This window comes from Bactrocera oleae, chromosome 4 (genome assembly GCF_042242935.1).
Source record: "Bactrocera oleae isolate idBacOlea1 chromosome 4, idBacOlea1, whole genome shotgun sequence".
Classification (NCBI taxonomy): Eukaryota; Metazoa; Arthropoda; class Insecta; order Diptera; family Tephritidae; genus Bactrocera; species Bactrocera oleae.
Genome location: NC_091538.1, coordinates 37,905,655 through 37,927,724, shown reverse-complemented (window position 1 = coordinate 37,927,724; position 22,070 = coordinate 37,905,655). Strand labels below are relative to the sequence as shown.

Sequence of the window (22,070 nt, the reverse complement as noted above, 5' to 3'; positions counted from 1 at the left end):
ATAAGTATTAATCACTTACAATCAATTTATTTAAACATAATTGCACATTGCATATGTATACATATATATGTGTATATGTATAACATGTATGTAGACAGTTTGAAATATACGTTAATAATATATATACTTACATACACATGTATCTATACAAATGAGCATGCGGCAAAGCTTTTACTTTAAAGTGAAGCTATGTTTAAGATGCTGCTATCTTCAATTTCAATTTTAACACTGCGTCAAAGCATATGATTTCACGTTCTTACATCCCGTTTAAATCGATCCAATTGATGTAGCAAATTTCTCAATGGTTAACAGTTGGAAAAAGTATCTACATATATATTTAAATTAACACACCAACATTAATGGAATAAACGCCGAAATTGTAAAATGTGACTCCTACGTCATATATCATTGCTCCAACACCAGCATATGTATGTTTTGTCTTTTTTATTTTGAAAGTATGTGCACAGTGTTTACAGTTCTACAAGGGTTAAAAATAAAATCTCGTTTTTCTCAACTTTTTTAAAAAGTTAAAAGATCTGGAACACAGCCCTCAGTATGTATGAATTATCGCCTATCACAAATTCATGCTTGCATTTTGCATGGAACTACATACATATATACCGACTGATTGTCTATTTTTGTACATAGCTTTGTGTATATTTGTACATGCATCTATATATTTTTCAATATTTGTATAAACTTAGGATTTAAGCATTCCATAGTAGACGACACAGTTCACCTTAAATGGAATTAAAAGCCGCAGTCGAGGCTGCAACACTTTTGAGAGCTAGATATTTTATTCAAACAGCACGGTCTCAGCCTGTGCACCATTTTTTTATTAACATTACGCCATATAGCCCTGCACACTCTGCCCCATTCTTCGTTTGTACATTCGATTTTATTTATTTATTTTCTACTTTTTTGATTTGTGGTTTGTTTTCAACTGACATTCGTCTTTTTTACTTTTACAGATATTTCTGTTTCTTTGTTTATTCACTGAACTGATGAGTCACCACATAAGTATTTTCACTTTGTATTGCTAACGAAAAGGTTTTTAATCATTTCACTTCAGATAATTTTTTAGGAGAATGAGTTAATGTTTGCTTTTACTCGTTTTCTCTGATAATAATAATAATGAATACAATTTCATTACTCATTAACGTAGTATATAGTACATATGGCATTTTATATAAATACATTTACACATACAATACATACTACATACTACAAGTCCAAATAATGAAAGCTTATAAATGACGCTTTCGAAATTTGTATTTTTTTTAATTTAAGAAGGGATTGGGAAAAGAAAAGTGTATTTAAGAACAAATGATGATACATACATACATACATATTATACATTTACACTTAATTGATTTAAGTGTGAAATGCATTACTTAGAACTCGAGCAATCGAATTTATAGACTTACCGCTCCCGAGCCTTTTGGTTTTGAAGCCGCTACATACGCCAAATACTGTATCACTTTTTTCGTATTTTCGGTTTTACCAGCACCAGATTCACCTGTACATAAAATCGATTGGTCTTCGCGATCTGAAATATTATATAAACGATTATTTAATAAACATTAAGAAATAATAAACATTAAGAAATAGTTCTAAAATTCTAAGCTAGCTGGCCTCATATCTAAGTAACTCAAAAGTACTTTAGACTGAATCAAAAGAACGCTAAAATACTGAGTGATACCTGTTAAAATAAAACTTTGAGATAATAAGTAACGAATATATCAAAGAACATAATTAATATAAAACATTTTCTCTTTGTAATAGACGTATTGAAATTAGACGAGGCACTATTGAGGAAATTAAGGCGACAAAAACTTTAATAACACTACTATCATTTAAAAAAAACTTTAACTAGGTTTCCGTTGATTTTGTGTTTCAAAATATTCTTTAAATATGAAATTATGTCAAGAGCAAAGCTCTTATGTAGATACATATTTTCTGGTGCTAAAATGTATCTAATACCAGTTGCTTTTCATTTCTAATGAATTTCCGTAATTAAATTAAAATCATACACCAAAACTTTGGACTTATATTAACAAAGGTATGCTTGAATACGGATTACCAAATTTATTGTTACGCTCAATTGCATGTTTTGAAAACTGAATGAATGAATTTGACATATAAACCATTGGCCACATAAACGTTACCACTGAGCTTTGAAATTGTAACGCTATTTTTCGATACAAATTTAAAGTTTCAGTCTGATCTAAGCAATTGGGTTTATTTGAAATTGAAATATAAAATATTGACAAATAAACTTAACTCTTACAATATAGAGAACGGTTAGAATAATGTTCGCTAAATATAAGCAGTTGACTCGTGACCAAAAAGTGGTTGTTTTTACGTTGGAAAAAGAACGAGTGCCGGTTCGCGAGATAGCAAGAAGTGGGATGCAGCCATCCAACAATAATAAATTTACTGAAGAAAAAAACCAGGACGTTTGGAGCATTCGAGTAGGATTCAAATCAGGAGGAAGACGTCGTCTAGGACAGATAATATAATTCATAGGATTAGTTTGAAAGATCGCTTCAGGAACTCCATACAAATAAGAAAAGACCTGGAAGAGCAACATCAAATCAATTAGTTCAAGAATTGTACGCATGAGGCTACAAGAGTATGGTTTAAGTGGAAGGAGGCCAGCGAAAAAACCACTCTTGACTACAAGGATGAGACAGGCGCGGTTGGAATGGGCAAGAATCCACCGTAACTGGTCTTTACAGCAATAAAAAACGGTAATATGGTCAGATGAGAGCAAATTTAATTTGCACTGTACCACGATTTGAGGGAGAACAATTTAAAGATAATTGTATGGTGAGATCGGTTAAGCATCCTGAAAGTCAAATGGTCTGGGTATGCTTTTTCACCATAAACGATGCCCTTTACTTTTTGTTGACGGTATGATGAAGACACAGAAATACGGGGAGGTTATATCAAATTTTATTCTTCCGGCTATAGAAGACCAATATGGGCATACTTCCGCGGCCATCTTTCAGTATGACTCGGCACAATGCCATCGGGCCAAATCGGTAAGTTTGATATGGTTTTTAATTCCCAATACATTTGCATACTTTCCATTTAAAATAGTGCAATCTGTCATCATTTTTTCTCTTCCAGGTGCACAAATTGTTTGAAGACCTCGGATAACACATATGACGTGGCCAGTAATTTCACCCGATTTAAATCCGATTGAGCATCTCTGGCACGCTATGAAAAAGAAAGTGGCTCAACATACTCAGCGCTCTAAGGCAGAGTAAAAAAAATCTTGAAAATGTGTGGCCACAGGAAATTTCGAACGAGGTTTTCGAAAAACTTGTTAATTCAATGCCCGAACGGATCAAAGCAGTTATAGCCGCCAAGGGTTGATCAACTAGTTATTAGAACATTTAGTACAATAGTTATAGATTATTGAAAAAATATACAAGGATTATTACAATATTGAAAACACAATATATAATTAAACATATCGGATCCATTTCACAGAAAGATTATACATTTATACTTTTTGTTTTCTTACTATGGAAATATATAAAAATTAGTATATTTAAAAAAAAATTTTTTTGCAAATGAAATATAATTCTCCATTTCATAGGTTTTCAAGTTTTTAGCAAAACTGAATTATTTAAGCCGCGATAATTGGAGAATAATTGCAAAATGTGAAGTGGTAAGGTTTACTTGGTCACTGGTGTACATATGTAGATGGTACATATCTAAATTTTCGTTAATCATTGGAACTACGCCAATTATGTACTATGTGTATTACAAAAACTACCACTGGCGTTAACGTTCTACAATATAATAACCAATATCATAATCATAAAATTATATTTAAACAATAGTTGAAAATTCAGTATTGAAAATGTGTATGTGTATGTGTATGTATACATGGGTGGTACTTGATATTTGAAACTTTCACGCTTTAGATTTTGTATTAAACACTCTGGTGGATTGAGAATTTTAATTCTAGTATTCCTTTGCAATTTCTTAATATGTCATATACATATATGAAATGATGAACGAATAAACGGTTGTTTCTACTATTAACCGTTCCGTGGTATGAATTATTTGAGGAATTGATGTTGGAGAAAGAAATCGGTTTCTTTCTTTACTCATGCCACTTTGCGATCAAAGGTTTCAAATGTGTAACCAAAAACCAGTTTCAGCAGTTGCTTTTGAATTTACATACGAAAAACATCTTAATATAAAAATCCAACTGCAAATAAAGATAGCTAACGGGCTCGTTGGCTCCAACTGATTTGTCACCGTGTGATTCATAAATTTACGCTTAAAAATGTTCAATATGACCATCGAATGCCTTTATTTGTAAAACACTAAGTATACTTATTAAAAGTTCTCGTTATTTATGTATATATATGTCCTACATACATATGTAAATAATATGTACATACAAGTATGTGTACACAATCATACCAACATACTTAAATAGGAGTCACTCTTGTCTTTTTTTTTTTTGTTGCCGAACATTCGCCATATGAAAACATGGCATAAACAATTCTACGAAAAATTCATACATATGTATACCAATGTAAAGCAAATGGAGCTCATTTGCTGCTTTCTTAGGAGCTTAGGGTATCTAAAACGAATACCCCAAGCAAAAGATATCGTATCACTGAAATAGTAATTATTTTAAAATAGTATGACATTGTTTGTTTACTTATTCCTCAACAACTTCGATAAATTCAAAGAATGAGCGCAGAAACCAACACATACACACCGTGCAAATCATAAGGCCTTTATGTAGATGAGTGATGAATGATCACTCGTATACAAGAGTTTCAGTTAGAATTGTCAATTGGGCCTTAAGAAACTGATAGAAACTTTAACCGAAATCTCTGGTAGCGCTGTTGGGTAATTAACCGGTGACGAAGCCGACAGCTGTCTTGCAGGGTATGCTTTGAAATAACGTTTTATGTAATAAATAATTTCCAATGCAACTAATTTAACTTATTTTTAAATATAGAAGGCATACGAGTATAATAGTTTTGTTCACCTAACGGTTGTTTATATCACCTAAAACAAATCGAGATAGATATGGAGTTATAAATATAAGTATAAATTATCAAGGTGACGAGATGAGTTGAAATCCGGGTGACTGTCTGTCCGTCCGTATGTCTGACTTTTCAAGCTGTAACTTGAGCAAAAAATCTTGATGGAACTTGGTACACATGCTAGTTGACAAAAAGGTAAGGAGCACTGGATTGGATGATGGATATGGCACCGCCCACATTTAGGTGAAATCACATATCTCCGGAACTACTCGACCAATTTCAACTAAATTTGGTTCATAAGACTATTTTATCATTCTCATGTTACAGCGAAAATGAGAGAAATCGGTCTATAACCACGACTATTTCCCATAAAACACAATTTTAAATTCCATCTGAGGCTTTCACCTTCTAGTATAAAAATGAAGCACCAATTATTTTAAAGGGATAAGACTTTGCACGAATAGTGCGTTTGAACTGTGCCACCATGACCAAAAATTGTCCCAATAGAACCAAAACTATTCAAGCGCCTAGGTACCGAACATGGGGTTCAAAGTACTTATAGTAGACTTTTTATCAAAAATATCGATCAATGTGTGAGATAAATAATTGAAATTCGGAGAGTATCCTTTCCTGATAATGGTATGTCTAAATGGGTTGAATCGGATCCATACTTCTATTAGCCGCCATATACGTAATATAAAGATTTTCGAACTTCCAGGTGCCTTTATACCACATTTATCGAACAATACATGAGTTATCTCAATAAAAATGAGAGCGTGTTTTGCTAATAAAAGTGTATCTTTGTGCCTAAAATGTCTAATCAGAATCAGGTATGTGAAGTACCTTAATGAAATCCAGGGACCATTTTAGTAGTCTGTGGCATGTTAATAGTACGTGGTATTGGATAAAATAAAAATAGATAAAATCGGGTCAATACTACCCTCAACTCCCATATAATACATCCCTTTCTCTACCCCAATATACCCTATATAATGATTTCCGTCTTTCCACTTGACTTTAAACTGTTGAAGTCGGTCAAAATATGATATTTTAATGAAATTAAATACAAGTTTTCTTAAAAATTATGTGGTTTAGCGCTGAATTAGAATGAAATTGGTCTAGACCTTGACCTAAACCTCATATCCCTAATATAATGAATTCTGATCCTCTAGTTGACGTTGTCCACATCAACTCAATATATTAAATTAAGCCTCTTCGGTTGAGTGATACACATACATATGTACATATGTATATCTCATTTAAAGATGTTTTAAATATAATTTTAGCTGACGCGAACTAAAATATAGCAATAAGAATAAGTCTAAGTTAATGATCTTAAATATATAAAGATGCATATTTATATATATCATTATCATTAAAAATAAACTAATAGTTGGTGAACCGAAAATGGAAATGCTTATAAATGGATAGGTTAACATCCGTATTGTGTATTAATACTTACGCGAGCATAGTAGCCGATAGGCAACAGTATACCAAAATATACGTTATGAACGAATACCAATCACAAGCGGCAACTCAGTTGTCGCCATTTTTTTTTTTTAATATCTATTACTACTATCCCTTATTATAGTATACAGAATTCTCAAAATCGGTTCAATAGGCATTCGCAAAGCAAAATTCTGTGGCAGTAGCCAGCGCAAGTATACCAGTAGGCTAACACAATTGGAGTGTAAATGAAGTTGTCTTTGAATAAAATCGACCATATAAAATAAAAAAAATTAAAATTTAATATTTTTTACAAAGAACTTAAACTAGCACCCGTAGTTAGACATATTGGCGAACCAAACTGAATGAGATTATCTTGCAGCTAGCGCATCTGCAAACTTCTCACATATCTGCAATACTAAAATGTATACTTCTAAAACCGGCAATGCAAGTCTACTCGATTTTGGCACGAATACATAATATACCACTTGGGGTGCCTGCAGAGTGGACGCTGGTAGCCGAGCCGAGCGCAAAGCTGACGAATTGCGATTTTTTTTTAATATTTACCACAGAGCTGCAAGTAAAATATTCTTAATCTGAGGGATCAATTTCTTCTCTTTCCACATGCATAAACACAAAAAAAACTTATAAAATAAAAAAGGAATAATTGTACGAATATAAAAGCATCTGCAGGCTCCCTTAGCCCTGCCATAAGTTCTGTTAGAAATACAGGTCGTTATAAAAATGAAATTATAATATATTTTTTAATTAAGTTCATTTTATATAACAATACGTATACTAAAAGAGCGATTTATAAAATTTTATTCGAAATGGACATCTTTTGCTTTCAAGCCCTTAAATGATTCGGCCATTGATCAATAGCGCACGCACAGTTTCTATTGGTATTGACGACGCTACTCGAACCAAAGATTGAAGATGACCAGTTGACCGACGGTAGGCTTTCATGTGGAGATTGTCTCAAATAAGTCTAGACATTGATCTGCGCGACATATGCTTTTTTGGCGAATTTGTCCTCGCTGTATGCATTATAAACTTTGTAACAGAATTTATGGCAAAACTCAGTAATAACACCGTATTCAGAGTGTTGACTTAAATTGAAAAGAGGCTATTAAAATTCGCTACAAACTTAATACATCAATATCGCAATAGTGTACACTATTACTATTGCCAATTTAGGTTTGTGATATACATGTTTGCTTGCATAACATTGTTCCCTAATATCTATTGATATTTTATATGATCAGGTTTTGGGAATTGAATGAAATTTACCTTGTAGCATAGATCTATATGCGGTGTCGGTTATTGCAAAAACATGGGGAGGCACTTCATGCCTTTTTATACCCTTATACCGTTCCATTATCTTCTCGGTATAGATTGGCAATTTTTTGTAAGGGTTTACAACAACACAGAATAGGCCCGAGTAAGTCTGTAAAAGAAAAAATATAATAAAAATTAATAATATTCGAGATAATAATAAAGGAAACGAACTCATATATTGTGGTTGAATAAAAAACTTAATTAATAAGAACATTCCCTGATTATCAAGCACCAGTACAGAAGAAAGAAGCATGAATATCTTATATACATACATATGACTTAAGTTAAGTAAAAAACGAATAATTATATACATACATACATATGTACTTATATAAATGTTATAGTAAGTTCTTTAAGGGAAACCTTATCACAATTTGTTATATTAAATACAGTGTTTTCAGTACATATTTTATTTAACTGTTTACTGTTTTAAACTTTTGCTCGCAAACATAGGTACATATATGTATGCACGTACAGTTACTATACAGACAATACTTATCTTTTAAAACACTCTGTTACATTTTACTGTTATTTTTGAGTTTAAATTAAACAAAAGTGTGCCTTTTTTGTCGTGACAAAAAAATTTAATCAAGAAATAAAAATATAGGAGTGATTTAGTAAACAATTATATTGTAAGTATATAATCTTTAGAATATTTGTTCAAACTTGACATTTTGTTAAACAAAAACGACGTCTCAGAATGACAATTATGGTACATAGAGGTTTTTTCAAAACGCGATCCTTTCAAGACCTCTGTAGCTATCAAAAGAGAATTGGGTGCAGAAATTTCTTCGAGAAATGTTCCGCGGCGCCTTGTAGAAAATAATCTGTTTAGAAAGATGTCCCGGAAAGTCCTAATGTGGACAAAAAGACAGCGGAAAAATCGGATTGTTTTTGCTTCAGCGCTTATCAATTGTACCTGTGAAAAAAATGTAAAAAAGTGGCGTAAGATGTTGGTCCTTTGGTCCGATGAATCTAAAATAAATATGGTAGGTAGCGATGGAAAAGTTTGGGTTCGACGTCCGAAGAATGCTGAAATGATTCCCCGATGTATGACAAAATCTTTCGAACATGGTGGTTGTAATATCGTGATATGGGGGTATATTTCGTGGTACGGAGTCGGAGCGCTGGTTTGCATTCGGGGAAATCGTGGAACGTGATCACTTACTAAGAATTTTAGACGATGTAATGCTTTTTTATGTTGAAGTTATAACTTGGCCGGCGCAATATCCGGATTTAAAACCTATAGAATACATGTGAAAGATTGTAAAGGAAAAGCTACAACCCATTTAACCACGAAATAAGGTGGAACTGTGGGAAAACGTCCAAGAGGCGTGGTGTTCAATACCGGCGTGGTATTCTAGTGGAATCTATGCCGAAAATGTGAGTTGCCGTACTCGCAAATAAAGGTTTTGCAACAAAGTTCTAACTTATATGCATTTTTAGTATACAATCGAGTCACGCTGAACTTCGACATTTCTTACTTACTTTCAAACTTAATATACCCTGTGTATAAAAATGCAGTTCGGATTGCAGTAATATGCTATAGTGGTCCGATCTCAAAAATTTCTCGAGAGATTGTACCGATGTCTTGGAGAAAAATGTATGGCAAATTTCGAGAAAGTATCTCGTCAAATAAAAAAGTTTTCCATACAAGGACATGATTTTGATCGATTAGTTTGTTTGAAATATATGCTATAGTGGTCCGATATTGGTGGTTTCGACAAAAGAGCAGCTTCTTGGGGGGAAAAGAATTTGGGCGAAATTTCAGATCGATATATAAAATCTAAGGGACTAGGTTCGCGTATATACAGACAGGCCGACGAACAGACGCTAAATCGACTCAGCTTGTTCTGTAAAACGAATAAATAAACTTCCATTACGGATTTCAAAGTATTTCCAAGATAATCAAATCAGCCGGGTACTACCAGCATTGTTATGTAACTACTCATCTCCCTTAATTCCTAAAGACAAATAAATAAAAGAGAGAGTGACGGCTCTTAATGTGAATTATTCACATTTGAGTTTATAAAATTTTTAGCAAATATGGTTTGAAAAATTTTATATTGAATCGACAAATTGACTGAATTTCCCCTATCAGCGCCATTAACCATATTATTTCTATGTTATGTGCTTTCCTAAGTGGCTGGCTTTGTAAACAGTATGACAACATAATACTTATATAAATTTATTGTGAACAAACATTATGTATAAATATTGTATAATTATAATATATAAAAGTGTAATAAATTTATTTCCTTTTTTGTTGTACACCATGTGTATCTATGTATGTATGTAGTGCCTTTTTAGCTTTTGTAGAGTGTAAGTAATTTTGCAGTTTACCTCAATATTGGCCTACATTAATTGCTTCTACTAAAACCATACATACCTAAAGTATATATTAAAAATTTAAGGTAAATTCAATTTATTTTTGATTTTCATTATTATATCTCTTTAACATAAATACGAATCTACAATTGGATCAAATAAACTACTGAATTACATTTATAATAATTGTGCATTATAATACATCATAATAATGCCATGGGCATCCCTTAACTGAAAGGTTTCAAAACGACTTAAAATAATATGGTGGTAAATGATTTGTTGAAAATTAATAATTCAATATATGTTAAAAGTCGACAATGTTTAATTCTATGTATATACTATATGGTGTGTTATGTACCAGTTATGCACATTTCTTGCATTTTCAAATGAAATGTAACGCGACAGCAATTTTAAATTGAATGGATGGGACAGTGTACGTGCATTGATTTAAAATGCACTGAGAATCAAGAAAACACATTGAAGGCGAAAGGTGGTCGGCCAAAGCTCAGCAATTAAAGCCGGAGATGGCGACGAATTTAACGACTCAACAAATCAGCAACTCGCTTACTTGACAACTAAACACGGCACCTCGATCTGATTTCATTTGCTAATTCACCGATTTTGGTACCAAACACAACCTTGTCGAAATGCAAAGTTTTCAACCATGTAGCAAAACAATTTGTCTTATAAAAATATACACGTATATAATACTATGAAAATAGGCCAAAATAATTGCAACATAATTTTAAAATAGTAGCTCAAAATAACACAACACCCAATATCTCCTAAATCAAAAAAAAGGGAATACTACCCGTTTGAATGTTTATCGACAAATTTATTTCTCTACTAAGTCAGAAATATGAAAACTGAATATACTAAAACAGAAAGAGTATAGCGCCATAATGTTAACCAAGCTTATTAATCGAATTCTTAAACCAAAACAGATGCGAGCAATTAATAACAAGCGAACACGACGATGTTGAATCATAGCAACTGCACATTTCGCACGAGACATTAACCATTCGTCTTTTATTATAAGCTTAACGCCTAGATACATTTATCGAATTATTCAATACTAAATATATATGAGTTCCAAACTGAAACTTGCTAAATACGTGTACTTAAGCTAGTAATACGTATACGTAGTGTTGCCTAATTAATTGACTGAGCTACTAAACCTCGACAAAATGTACATTTCTTAAATAGATTGCGAAAAAGTTATTATATAAAAAGTAAATACGTGTCTACCTAAACGAAAATAGCTTTTTCAGTTTAAACTGGATCTAGCACCGTCAAAGATTTATTGGTCAATAATGACGCGCCGGTTTTGATTGTTGCTGACCCACGTAGATGTGGGTTTCCATTCTCAGTCATCCCAACAGGCATAAGAAAAATAATGATTTCGAATTCCTACTATAAAAATATATATGTATATACTATATTAAAACGCTATATAAATATTTATTTACTTTGGAATCTCAAATAAATTCAATTCTTGCTTTAACATAAAGTATATATCGTTACCTAAAATGCAAATAAAATGTATTATCACTTTTCATAAGTTTACAGGACTCATACTGAAAAAAAATTTGAATTTTGTTTATAAGTTGGTAATATCTCAACGTTCATAGAATACAAGGTTATACAAGGTTACGACAAGTTTGAAATCATATGTTTGATGACGAAGTTGGTTGTCATAGTATTTTTAATGTATTTACCACATGTTCTTTTATATATGTAAGCTATGAACTGATAATTTACTTGTAAGCAATTAATAATAATTTGTATCAGAAATGTTATGAAATATGTAGTTTTGCATTTAAAAATATTATTTTAGTCTTCAAAAATATTTCAATTTATAATCAAGTTTTAATTTTTCACAAAATTTTTATACACATAGCAACTCTAACTGCCTCATGACATTTGAAAAAACGACATATTTAAATAAGTCAGATTCGTTATAAAATTTGTAAATTCGTGGCGGACGCGAATTGTTTATAAAAAAGAAACATGAAAATCAATTTATACACATTTTTTTAATTCATTCATTTATCAACGAGGACACAGTGGATTGTTGTTAGCAAAGATATGGACGAAATTCGTGTGAGTGATATGAGTGTTATAAAATAATTTAAATATCAAAATTTCGCATAACTTTGCCAAAATTAAGGCGGAGGAAACAAATATAATATAGGATATTAATGACACTGTTTTTGTATCAGTATATCACAAATACTTTTTTCCCTTACATTTCTTAAGATTTCATAAAAATTAAAGTTTAAAAAAGCATTGGGTTGTTTATTGACGCAGAAGGTAGTCAAAACACAAGATTTTGCGCCAATAATTTTAAAGTTGATGGTGTTAAAGAATACAGCCTAATCAAATTGCATTTTAAGTAACGATTTATCTGTGTGTATGATGTACAAATGGAGATACTCGCCCTCACTTTAAATTGGTTTTTGTGCCAATTATAATGAATGTCACACAAAAATTGTGTGAAATATTTAATACACACAAATTATTTCAATTATTCTTTATTTTTTAGAGAAAAACTGACGTCATTTAGATATAGCAAATGGTTCCCAGACTTTCTGCTTTACAACTCTTAAATTATAATTCCTAAATACAGTCAAAAATCATTACAGTGTTCAGCGATGCGGAGTATATTTGGTGGAAGTTTATAGTGGACATGATTTAGCTGAGCAAACGTCCCAAAAGTTTGCACGATTTGAAAGTTTTAATTTTGGCTAGGAAGACGAAAAACTTCATTTAAAGATGAGGAACTGGAAGAATAACTCGAAGAAGAATGTTGCCAAACTCAAAAAGAGGTGGCAGAATCTTTAGCAAGGGAATTGTGTGGCATAAGAATTAAAGACAAGAAACGTTGAAAAACGATTTTAAATGTCAAAAATGCTTCTTGAACCCTATAAAAAGATGACGTTTTTGCTTTGGATTGTGACTAGTGTCGGGACGGATCTATTACGACAAAAGTAAACGCAAAAAATCATATGTGAAACCTGGCCAACTATCTATGACGCCAAGGTAATGCTGTGTATTTGGTGGGATCAGAAGGGCGTGTTACTTTATTATCTTCTAAAACTGGGTGAAACCATTAATGGGGAGCGGTACCGACAACAGCTTTTCAATATGAAGCGAGCGATTAATTTTTTATCAAAACAACGCTCGGCCTCTTGTTGCAAAACTGGTTAAAACAGCGACGGGAAGTTTTGTCTCTCCAGCCTTATAGCCCTTGTCCCTTCTGACTACTATTTGTTCCGGTATCTCTCCTTTCTTCTTCTCTGCAAGGAGCTTAACACTCTCCCCACTAAATCCACAGCGACTATATTCACGAACTGTACGAAGGAGCACAGACTGAATCTTAACATTACCGTCGATGTCATTAAAATTCCGACTGTCAACAAAGTTAAGATTTTAGGTGTAACATTTGACAGTCTGTGTTCCTTCACTCCTCATACGACCGCGATAACTGCCAAAGTACAAAGCCGCAGCAAAATGCTCAAGTCGCTAGCCGACAGCTTATGGGGAAAAGATAAAGAAACGTTGTTGGCAACATACAAGGGAATCATAAACTACGCCGCATCCATATGGTGTCCTGGATGCAGTGAAACGCAGACGCAGAAGCTTCAGATCCACTCTTCTCCACTCGAACACTTACACAACGAGGCTAGTATGCTCTCCAGCAGTTTCTGCTGGGATGTTTTCGCAGAAACCATCCCTGCAGTCACCTGTTTGAAGCGGAACCGCCTCCTAGGAACATCAAGAGGTCCTTCCTTGAATACATCGGCACACAACAGTACGCCGACCAGAGTGGAGTCATTAACACCTTCACCGACTCCCTTTCACTGAATGGCGTACTTGGAGTCAAACCACCACCCATTGCAGATGAAAAGCTCGAGTTGCCACGAGAATCTAGAGTGTCCTTTGCGCAACTTCGTTCTGGATACTGTATCAGGTCAAACTCCTACTCGACCCCGACATACCAAATACATGTCCAGCATACAATGAATCGCCACATGACACCAACCACCTCTTTTCATGCCCAACAAACCCCACTCATCTAATAACTTTCTCCCTATGGTCCGACTTTGTCTAAACAGCAAGTTTCCTGAGCCTACCGTTAGATGACAATCAATCTAAACCCTACCACCCAAGCTGCGATTACATAACCGCTACAACAACACTATTTGCTCCGGCCGTTGTAGAATGCCCTCACGGGAAAACGGTTCACATCAGAACAAGGTATCAAACATTGGCTTGATTCATTCTTAGCCGCCAAGCCGACACAGTTCTTGGGGGATGGAGTCCACAAATTGCTAGAAATATGGGAACTTGTTATAACTTCAAATGAGCAATACTTTGAATAATATGTACAATAGTATTATTATTACCAAACCAAATTAATTTTTTTTATCCAAATTAGCAGGCAGAAGGTATTCACCATTTCATTTCTCTCATTATTTATTAAGAGAAACCGACAAACAAGAACCAAAAGCACATTTCTGTACAAAGAAAATTCTATACTACCATCTCTCTTCAAATTTGCTATTCCTTACTGTCATGTATGTAGATGTATGTATTTTGACTTTGATAAACTTGTTATACTAAAATATGTTAGGGAAACCTAATTATGTATATTAATGTCTGTTACTCCCGTAAATTCTTTCGAAAGATAATTTAACCAATAATACACAATCATACTTACATAAATTAAACCAGAATAATATCTGTCCTTGATGTTGTGTAAAACAGAAGCTTCGTTAAGACATGTCAGCTCCGCCATATCTTCGACTTTGTCGAATTTCGGCGGATTCATCTTTTGTATATCATCACGCAAAACCATCATACGTTTTCCAGTTTCAGCGAGCTCCACTTCAACTTCGTCACCATGTTCGCGTTTAATGCTCGCAGCTACGAATCCCTGTAAAAAAATTAAACATTCATTTTCTCAGTACTTTCTATACAATTATAAATATGAGTTTATATAAACGTATATAGTTTAAAAAGATATACCTTCTGCTCAAATATAAACGAGACTGGCTCAAACAACAAAAACGGTTAATTATTCTTCAATATTTATTTTATCCCCTTCAAAATAGTCACCATTAGAGGCGATACACATATGGCACCTTTTTTTCCAATCTTCCTAACACTTCTGATAGGCGGCTTTAGATATGGCTTTCAGTTCCTTCTTCGAATTCTCTTTTATGACTTCAATCGACTGAAAATGCTTTCCACGAAGCGGCAATTTGAGTTTAGGAAAAAGAAAAAAGTCACACGGTGCCATGTCGGGTGAATACGGTGCTTGAGGAACAATATTTACGTTGGTCAAATAATCGCGTACAAGACGAGACGTATGAGCTTGATTTTGGAACAAGTCGAGCAGACACACGTCTCATGCCCAAAACATCGTGAATAATGCTATGAGCGGATCCATTTGATATGTTGAGCTCACTAGCTATCTCTCTTTCAGTCACACGACGATTTTCCAACACAATTTTCTTTACTTTTTCGACGTTTTCTTCGTTTATTGACGTTGCTGAACGACGATCATGGGGCAAGTTCTCCAGCGATGTACGGCCGTCCTTGAACGACTTATACCAATCAAAAATACGTGCACGTGATAGGCAAGACTCCCCATATGCCTTCTGCAACATTTTCATTGCGTCCGTCGCACTTATTCCATTGGAATAACAAAATTTCAAACAAACACTTTTTGCTCAACGTTAATTTCCATAGTAAAATTCGAAAAACATACTCGAGGTTGACTTGTTTATAGTGCCTTAAAAAAAAAACTATGTGACAGATCGAGCTCAAATTTGACATGTAAAAATGGGGGAAAAATAATTCGATTCGCCAAAGAACATTTGAATTGGTCTTCGATAAAATTTCGCAACATTTTATCGTCGGACGAATCGAAAATTGTTATGTATGGTAGAAAGCGTTCCCGTCAATATGTTAGACGTCCACCCAATACCGAATATCAGCCGAAATACGCAACCAAAACGGTAAGCCATGGAGGTATGATTATCAAGGCTTCTGCGTGCTTTTTTTGGTAAGATGTATTACCAATTTATTGGATCAAGGATAACATGTATAGTGACTCCTATGCCGAAATACTTCTTAACGCCATTCTGCCGTATGCCAATGAAGAAATACAGCTCCTGCGGGCGTTCCAGGAAGACAATGGCCCCAAACACATTATAACACATAAAATAGCTAAAATGTGGTTTGAAGAAAGAAATGTCAACGTAATGGAACCGTCACCACAGTCCGCTGATATCAAACCCATCGAGAATTTTTGGTCTGATGTCAAGGACTATCTAAACCGATGTATGTAAACAGACAACGCAACTATGTGAGGCTGTGAAGAACGAACGGGAGTCTATTTCCAATACATTTCACTAACTTTTGGTCGAAATTTTACTACTAAGTTTTTGACCATTGAAATTTCTCGTAAATTGTTTAATATATTTATAATTAATTCATTGAAATTAGTTAAACAATGAGTATTTTTTTGTGATTTGTTTTATATACTGTTAGGGCTTTTATGGTGTAAAATTATTTTTTTTTATAAAAGTGATATCCCATATTTTTTAACAGTTCCTCTTCTACATTTGTACACTACTAAGAATTCGACCGCAGCTGTATCTAGAAACAACATCAGAAAAATTGTATATTGTATATATAAGTAGTTGTACACAAAATAAAAAATTATATTTATTTGTGTGCTCCCTCTTAATTGATGCAGTTTTTACAAGTACTAACACTTTCTGTAGATTTTAAATAAAAACATTAAAGAGAAAAGGAAAATTGATCATCCAAATAAAAACAGCAATTTAGACTTTTCACTTTATACTTCTGTATTTCGTATCTTCCACTTTTCACTCTTTACAATAAAACCGCATTTATTAATTACACAAAATAAAAAATTCGGTATTTAAACAAATATTTTATTGTTGTTGTCAAAATTTTTCGGCGTAGAAACAACCAACTTATAAATATCCTAATTAAATGAATGTTTCTCACTTTTTCCTACAGCATATTAGTTTAAAAACGGCAGCCATCTAAAACTAAAAGATTTGTAGATATTGACGTATCTTGTTGGAGAACATAACTTTATGCTGGGATTTTACTTACATTTAAAGGTTTAAGATCTAAAAAATTTAAAGATTATACGCTGAATTTTCAACCATATTTCAATAGTTAAGAACATTCAAAGATGATTTTAATGGACGCACATTCTAAGTAATATACAAGTACATTTGATTTGAAACTTTAGATTTGCGTAAAAGGGAATAAATGATTATTTACCCTAAAACGAAATGAAAACATTTCTCTCTTGTATGAAATTTTAAGATCGCCGGTATGGCCTTCAAACTTGTAGAATTTTAAAAGTTTATGTTTCCCTCTCTTTTTTAGCATACACGGCCAACAATAGAACAATGTTATGATTTGTAGCCAACAATATTTAAAAACCATTAAGAAAAAACCAGTTTTTATTTACCACACACCCACGAAATTTATCCAAATCGGTTAAGAGTAAAACAATTGTTTATGCATAGTGGTGTGATTAAAGACAGCGTTTTATAATATAATTATTGTTCGTATTACAATTTTCTTAATTACAGGCAACCACACGTTAGCGAGACCAACAAACCTCTCCTTTCATGCAGGCTTAATCAAGTCATTGAACCTTTCAAAATACTAGTATGTATGAATATTCGTACAACCATCCTAAATAATGAAAAATCAAAATCACACTTATAAAAATACATGTACCTTTGTTAGTTCGGTTGGTACGCAATATTTTTATCAGCTTAAAATTTCTGATTTTCTTGCTTGCTATTAATACTATCGAAAAAAATTTATGAAGGGGAACCTGATCAATGTTTGAAAATGAGAGATCTAACTATAATTCGAACTGAAATAAAGATTGAGTGTCAATAATGTGATATATTCCCGCATTTCTTTAATTTCATGGATCAAATTAGAGAAAAAGGGGCTTATGGGCAAGTAACTATTTTAAATAATTGTTAATATTATACTTTCCACTGTTTTATGTATAACAATAAAGTGCCTAAAACTTCCGCAGTAAGCCAACAAAATAATATCGACGTCAGATAAATGAAAACTTTTACGACATATTAATTAACAACTTGGCCATGTTGTTGTTGTTGTCCCTGCTTAGGTGGTAAGGTTCAAGTAGGTCATTGAGGTCACCTATCGGTAGGGCCGGGAAAGGAGCGGTTTCGTCGGAGTCGGACACTAGGGAGGGGGATGTTAAATGAGTGGGACTCATTGGGATTCTGGGAAATCATCCCAGCAGAAACTGCTTGGAGAGGAGTGCATTGTGTCCGAACCCCCTGCATGATCCTTCTTAACTTAGAATTTTCCCCTCGAAACAGAACAACGGCCGACCACTCAGATAGTTCTTGACAACTTAACAATCTTTTGTAGAGATGAATGCTCGCCTGACCTTCAAAGCGAAATTTCTTAGGGTGTGATTAAAAATATTCGATTAGCTTGAAGAAAAGGAAGGGTGTGTATTTGTGTGTAAATACATATTTTTCCAAAAGTGAAGTGAAATAAAACCCAATGTTTTGATGATAAGTTTGGGAGTTTTGCAAAAAATTTGATAGGCATTTTGGTACCCAAAGATTTTCTCAAGAGGCAACACTGATCATCATACGCGTACATATATAGAATGTTTGTAGAAATATATCACCGCGGGCTTACAATACATAACTACAATTTTTATGCCAATCGGTTATTCGCAAAGCATTTGCATTCGACAAAAAGCAATCGGCCAAAGCAATTTACACATTTGCGTATAGAACGGTCTAAAATATACCTACATAGGTATATACATATTTATGTTGCTACATAAATAAGCTACCGCAACTACTTAAACATAACCAACGCCTTTAACAATAATATTTTTTTGGTCGAACTACTACTATGAACTGTAAATACGACACAAATTTGATCTAGCTTTGCTTTAAAGTTTATATGTTTGTTTTTAATTCAGTTATAAAATTATATTTAAAATATGAAGCATTTTCGATTAGAAAATAAATATATATTAGGTATTTCAGCTTCATTCCATTTGAAATCCAAAGTTATTTTGAATTCTGTTGCCCATCTTACACAAGTTATGTACAAGTATACTATCTAGCCAAGGACTAATTGTTAATTTTACAAGGCAAATTTATAGTTGGTAAAAATATCAAAGTTCATACAGTAATACTTGTATGTATGTTTTAAGTCAAATGTATTGAAATTCGACTGTCACCAAATTAATGGAAATTAAAGTTGTCCAACATATGGAAAGACCTAGTAATTTAAACTAGACTAAGTTGAAGAGTTTAGAGATTTCATCAGAATACTTTTCGTGTGAAATATCATAAATATGATGCGACAACCAAAATGTTTTAGTAGCGATTTAAAAATTTTACTTACGGCTTCGTATTACTTGAATTAAGTTTATACTTAGGTCAATCATACATACCTGGTTCTCATGTGGGACCCAAACAAGGCGCTTCTGTGTCCATTCAGCTTGAGTTGCTGGATCATTAAATTGGTTCCGTTCGACGGAAAGATATTTCAATTCGGGATCGTTACGATCGACTTCTTCGGCCATTTTACTATATTAATTGATATTTTACTTTTAAGAAATGTTATTTCGGCACTTTTAGACAATATGGTGTAAGCACTTATAAGGTTATAAACAGATTAACCTGAAACAAAACAATTTTTTATAACACAATAACGCACTACACTAATATGAAGAAGTTATTATCCGAATTTGCAAACATGCCCATATGTAATATATTATACATATATAAATATATACATAAATATGAAGTGTTTGTTTTATTACTTTTAATTTTTATATAAATTGTTCCGAGAATTGTTTATTTTAGCGAAAGAATTTAGCCAAAATTGATTTAGATAATTTAAATCCATTGTACAACCCATTCTTATTCGACTCATTCATCTTCCCTAATTACAAAAAGTTGGACAATTTGTCATTAATTCATAGCAACTGAAAGGAAAAATTGCGGTAAATGTATAGTTTAGGTTCCCCAACTAAGGAGTCCAATATGAAATTTTGTTTTTTAAATCGTCTTATTTTTACGCGTAGATTACAAATCCGTGAGCGGAAAGTGTATTTTTTCAATATTTTTTTTTTTTTATAAATTTAATAAAGTTTTGTCAGCTGGCATTTTATGATTTCTAAGTAACTAAAAGTACGTTTAAAAAGTACTCAATGGAGAAATTTTTCATCACGACTGTAACTGGGCATATGATGCAAATGTAGTACATATATACTGATGTTTGTGTAATACCGTTGGTTGCACACAAGGTTTCCACTTTACAATTTATTCGTATTCTTTATTACATTTACATTCGTTTTTTTTTTTTATTATGTACCGCACATTTGTATATACGAATGAAGGTTTAACCGCTACTCGTATATTAAATGTGTGTGTTTAGTTTCTTAAGATGTTGATGAAAAAAGAATTCCGATACATTTAAATTCCACGACACTTTAATCCTTTCTTGGAGATTTTTAAAATATTTAACTCCACTCCTTAATTCAGCACATACTTCCTCACTTTGTTCCACTTTCGTTAAACGACTTCTCAATTACTCTACTCTCAAACGACTACGACCGGCTTCTTTCTTCAAATCAAATATCTACCAGCCGAACAGTGTTGCATCTGAGTCACCCTTTTTATTTAATTATTCTCACAATACTATGAACAAATACCAACACACGTTCTGAAAACTCAACACCTTATCTCCAACATTAACGTAAATGTTATATTTTATCAAATTGCAAACGCACACAACAAATTGAACATATTTCAATGTTTAAAGTGTGTAGCTACGAATTATTACTGGCTTGTAGCTGTCTACTTTGTTCAGTTGCTTCTATTCATCCACTGCATTCCAATCAAGTCTCTCTTTGTCATCACTACAGCTTGTTCATTGCTCACCTGCATCAACACTTAAATTTTTCCTAATACCTACTTAAAACACTATCACTCACAAATCCACATATACTAAATATAAAGATAATATGTTTGGAATTCTTTGTACACAATTTATCACTTTAACAAAAACCTTAATTTCCAATACGTCAGAAAACACGTAGAAACGAACACCTATACGGGCGGATTTCGTTAAGTTTTATGTTTGTACGATGGCTGACTAACTCGTTAGGGTTGCATTTCATGCCACTTAACATTTATGGGCAATACACTCAGACTATATTTGGAAATATATAAACGGATAACTCTTTTCATGTTATGCATTTGCATTTCTTAGCGTATAAAAAATTAAATGTGGCATTTTATAAGGAACTTTCAACCTATTTTTTCTTCAAATATTAACCATTAGTATATATTTGTATAATATATGAATATTTTCATAAGTACTTTTGGACTATGAAGCTACGGATATTCGATTTGCTCATGATATTTTTCAGTAGGCGTTTCAGTATGGTTTAAACATTGAATAGATTTGGAGTCTAAACCAACACATCCACACCGTCAGATTATACGTACACAAGAGTTTTGGCTAGAATTGTCAATTGCAAAAATTTAAAGAAGCTTAAAAAGTCATCTCTGGTAGCGCTATAGGGTAGTTTATCGGTGACTTAACCGATAGGTGGCTTGGTAGGTAGTCAGCGACTTAACCGATTGTTGGACTGCACGGCCTTAACTATTGCCGACTATTCACAAAATCTTTTGCGAAATAGCGTTGGGCAGGTATTATCAAGTTATAGAAGCACATGCCTGTGCTTTTTAGATACACAGTTCCAAAATCTTATGAGGATGTACGCAGGAAATGGAAAGGTCAAAAATCAATCTTTTGACATATGGTATATATTTTTTGGGGAAA

General features: G+C 33.0%; 2 protein-coding genes and 1 long non-coding RNA gene across 7 annotated transcripts in view; 2 read left to right on the top strand and 1 right to left on the bottom strand.

The window, feature by feature from the left end:
• The window catches only part of zip (myosin heavy chain 10), a 41,060-nt gene extending 19,723 nt beyond the window's left edge, over positions 1-21,337 (bottom strand). Inside the window, exons 1-5 of one of the 5 annotated variants that reach the window (XM_036362210.2) lie at positions 21,164-21,337; positions 19,669-19,897; positions 14,863-15,078; positions 7,764-7,920; positions 1,428-1,549 (exon numbers count right to left, since the gene is read on the bottom strand). In XM_036362210.2, the coding sequence (XP_036218103.1) occupies positions 1,428-1,549; positions 7,764-7,920; positions 14,863-15,078; positions 19,669-19,800 (627 nt within the window). In that variant the 5' untranslated portion in view covers positions 19,801-19,897; positions 21,164-21,337. Of the gene's footprint in view, positions 1-1,427; positions 1,550-7,763; positions 7,921-14,862; positions 15,079-19,668; positions 19,898-20,509; positions 20,666-20,693; positions 20,917-21,163 lie in introns of those variants that run through there. The other 4 variants (XM_014240294.3, XM_014240297.3, XM_014240299.3 and 1 more) reach the window with 4 other exon arrangements.
• LOC118680805 (uncharacterized) lies at positions 1,545-3,523 on the top strand. Its single transcript, XR_004976397.2, has 3 exons — positions 1,545-2,062; positions 2,298-3,047; positions 3,136-3,523. It is a non-coding gene; the product is annotated as an uncharacterized lncRNA (long non-coding RNA).
• LOC106621432 (zinc finger protein 436) overlaps positions 12,115-22,070 on the top strand; it is a 28,104-nt gene continuing 18,148 nt past the window's right edge. The window contains exon 1 of the mRNA XM_014240303.3: positions 12,115-12,242. The gene's annotated coding sequence lies outside the window, so the exon portion shown is untranslated. The remainder of the gene's footprint in view (positions 12,243-22,070) is intronic.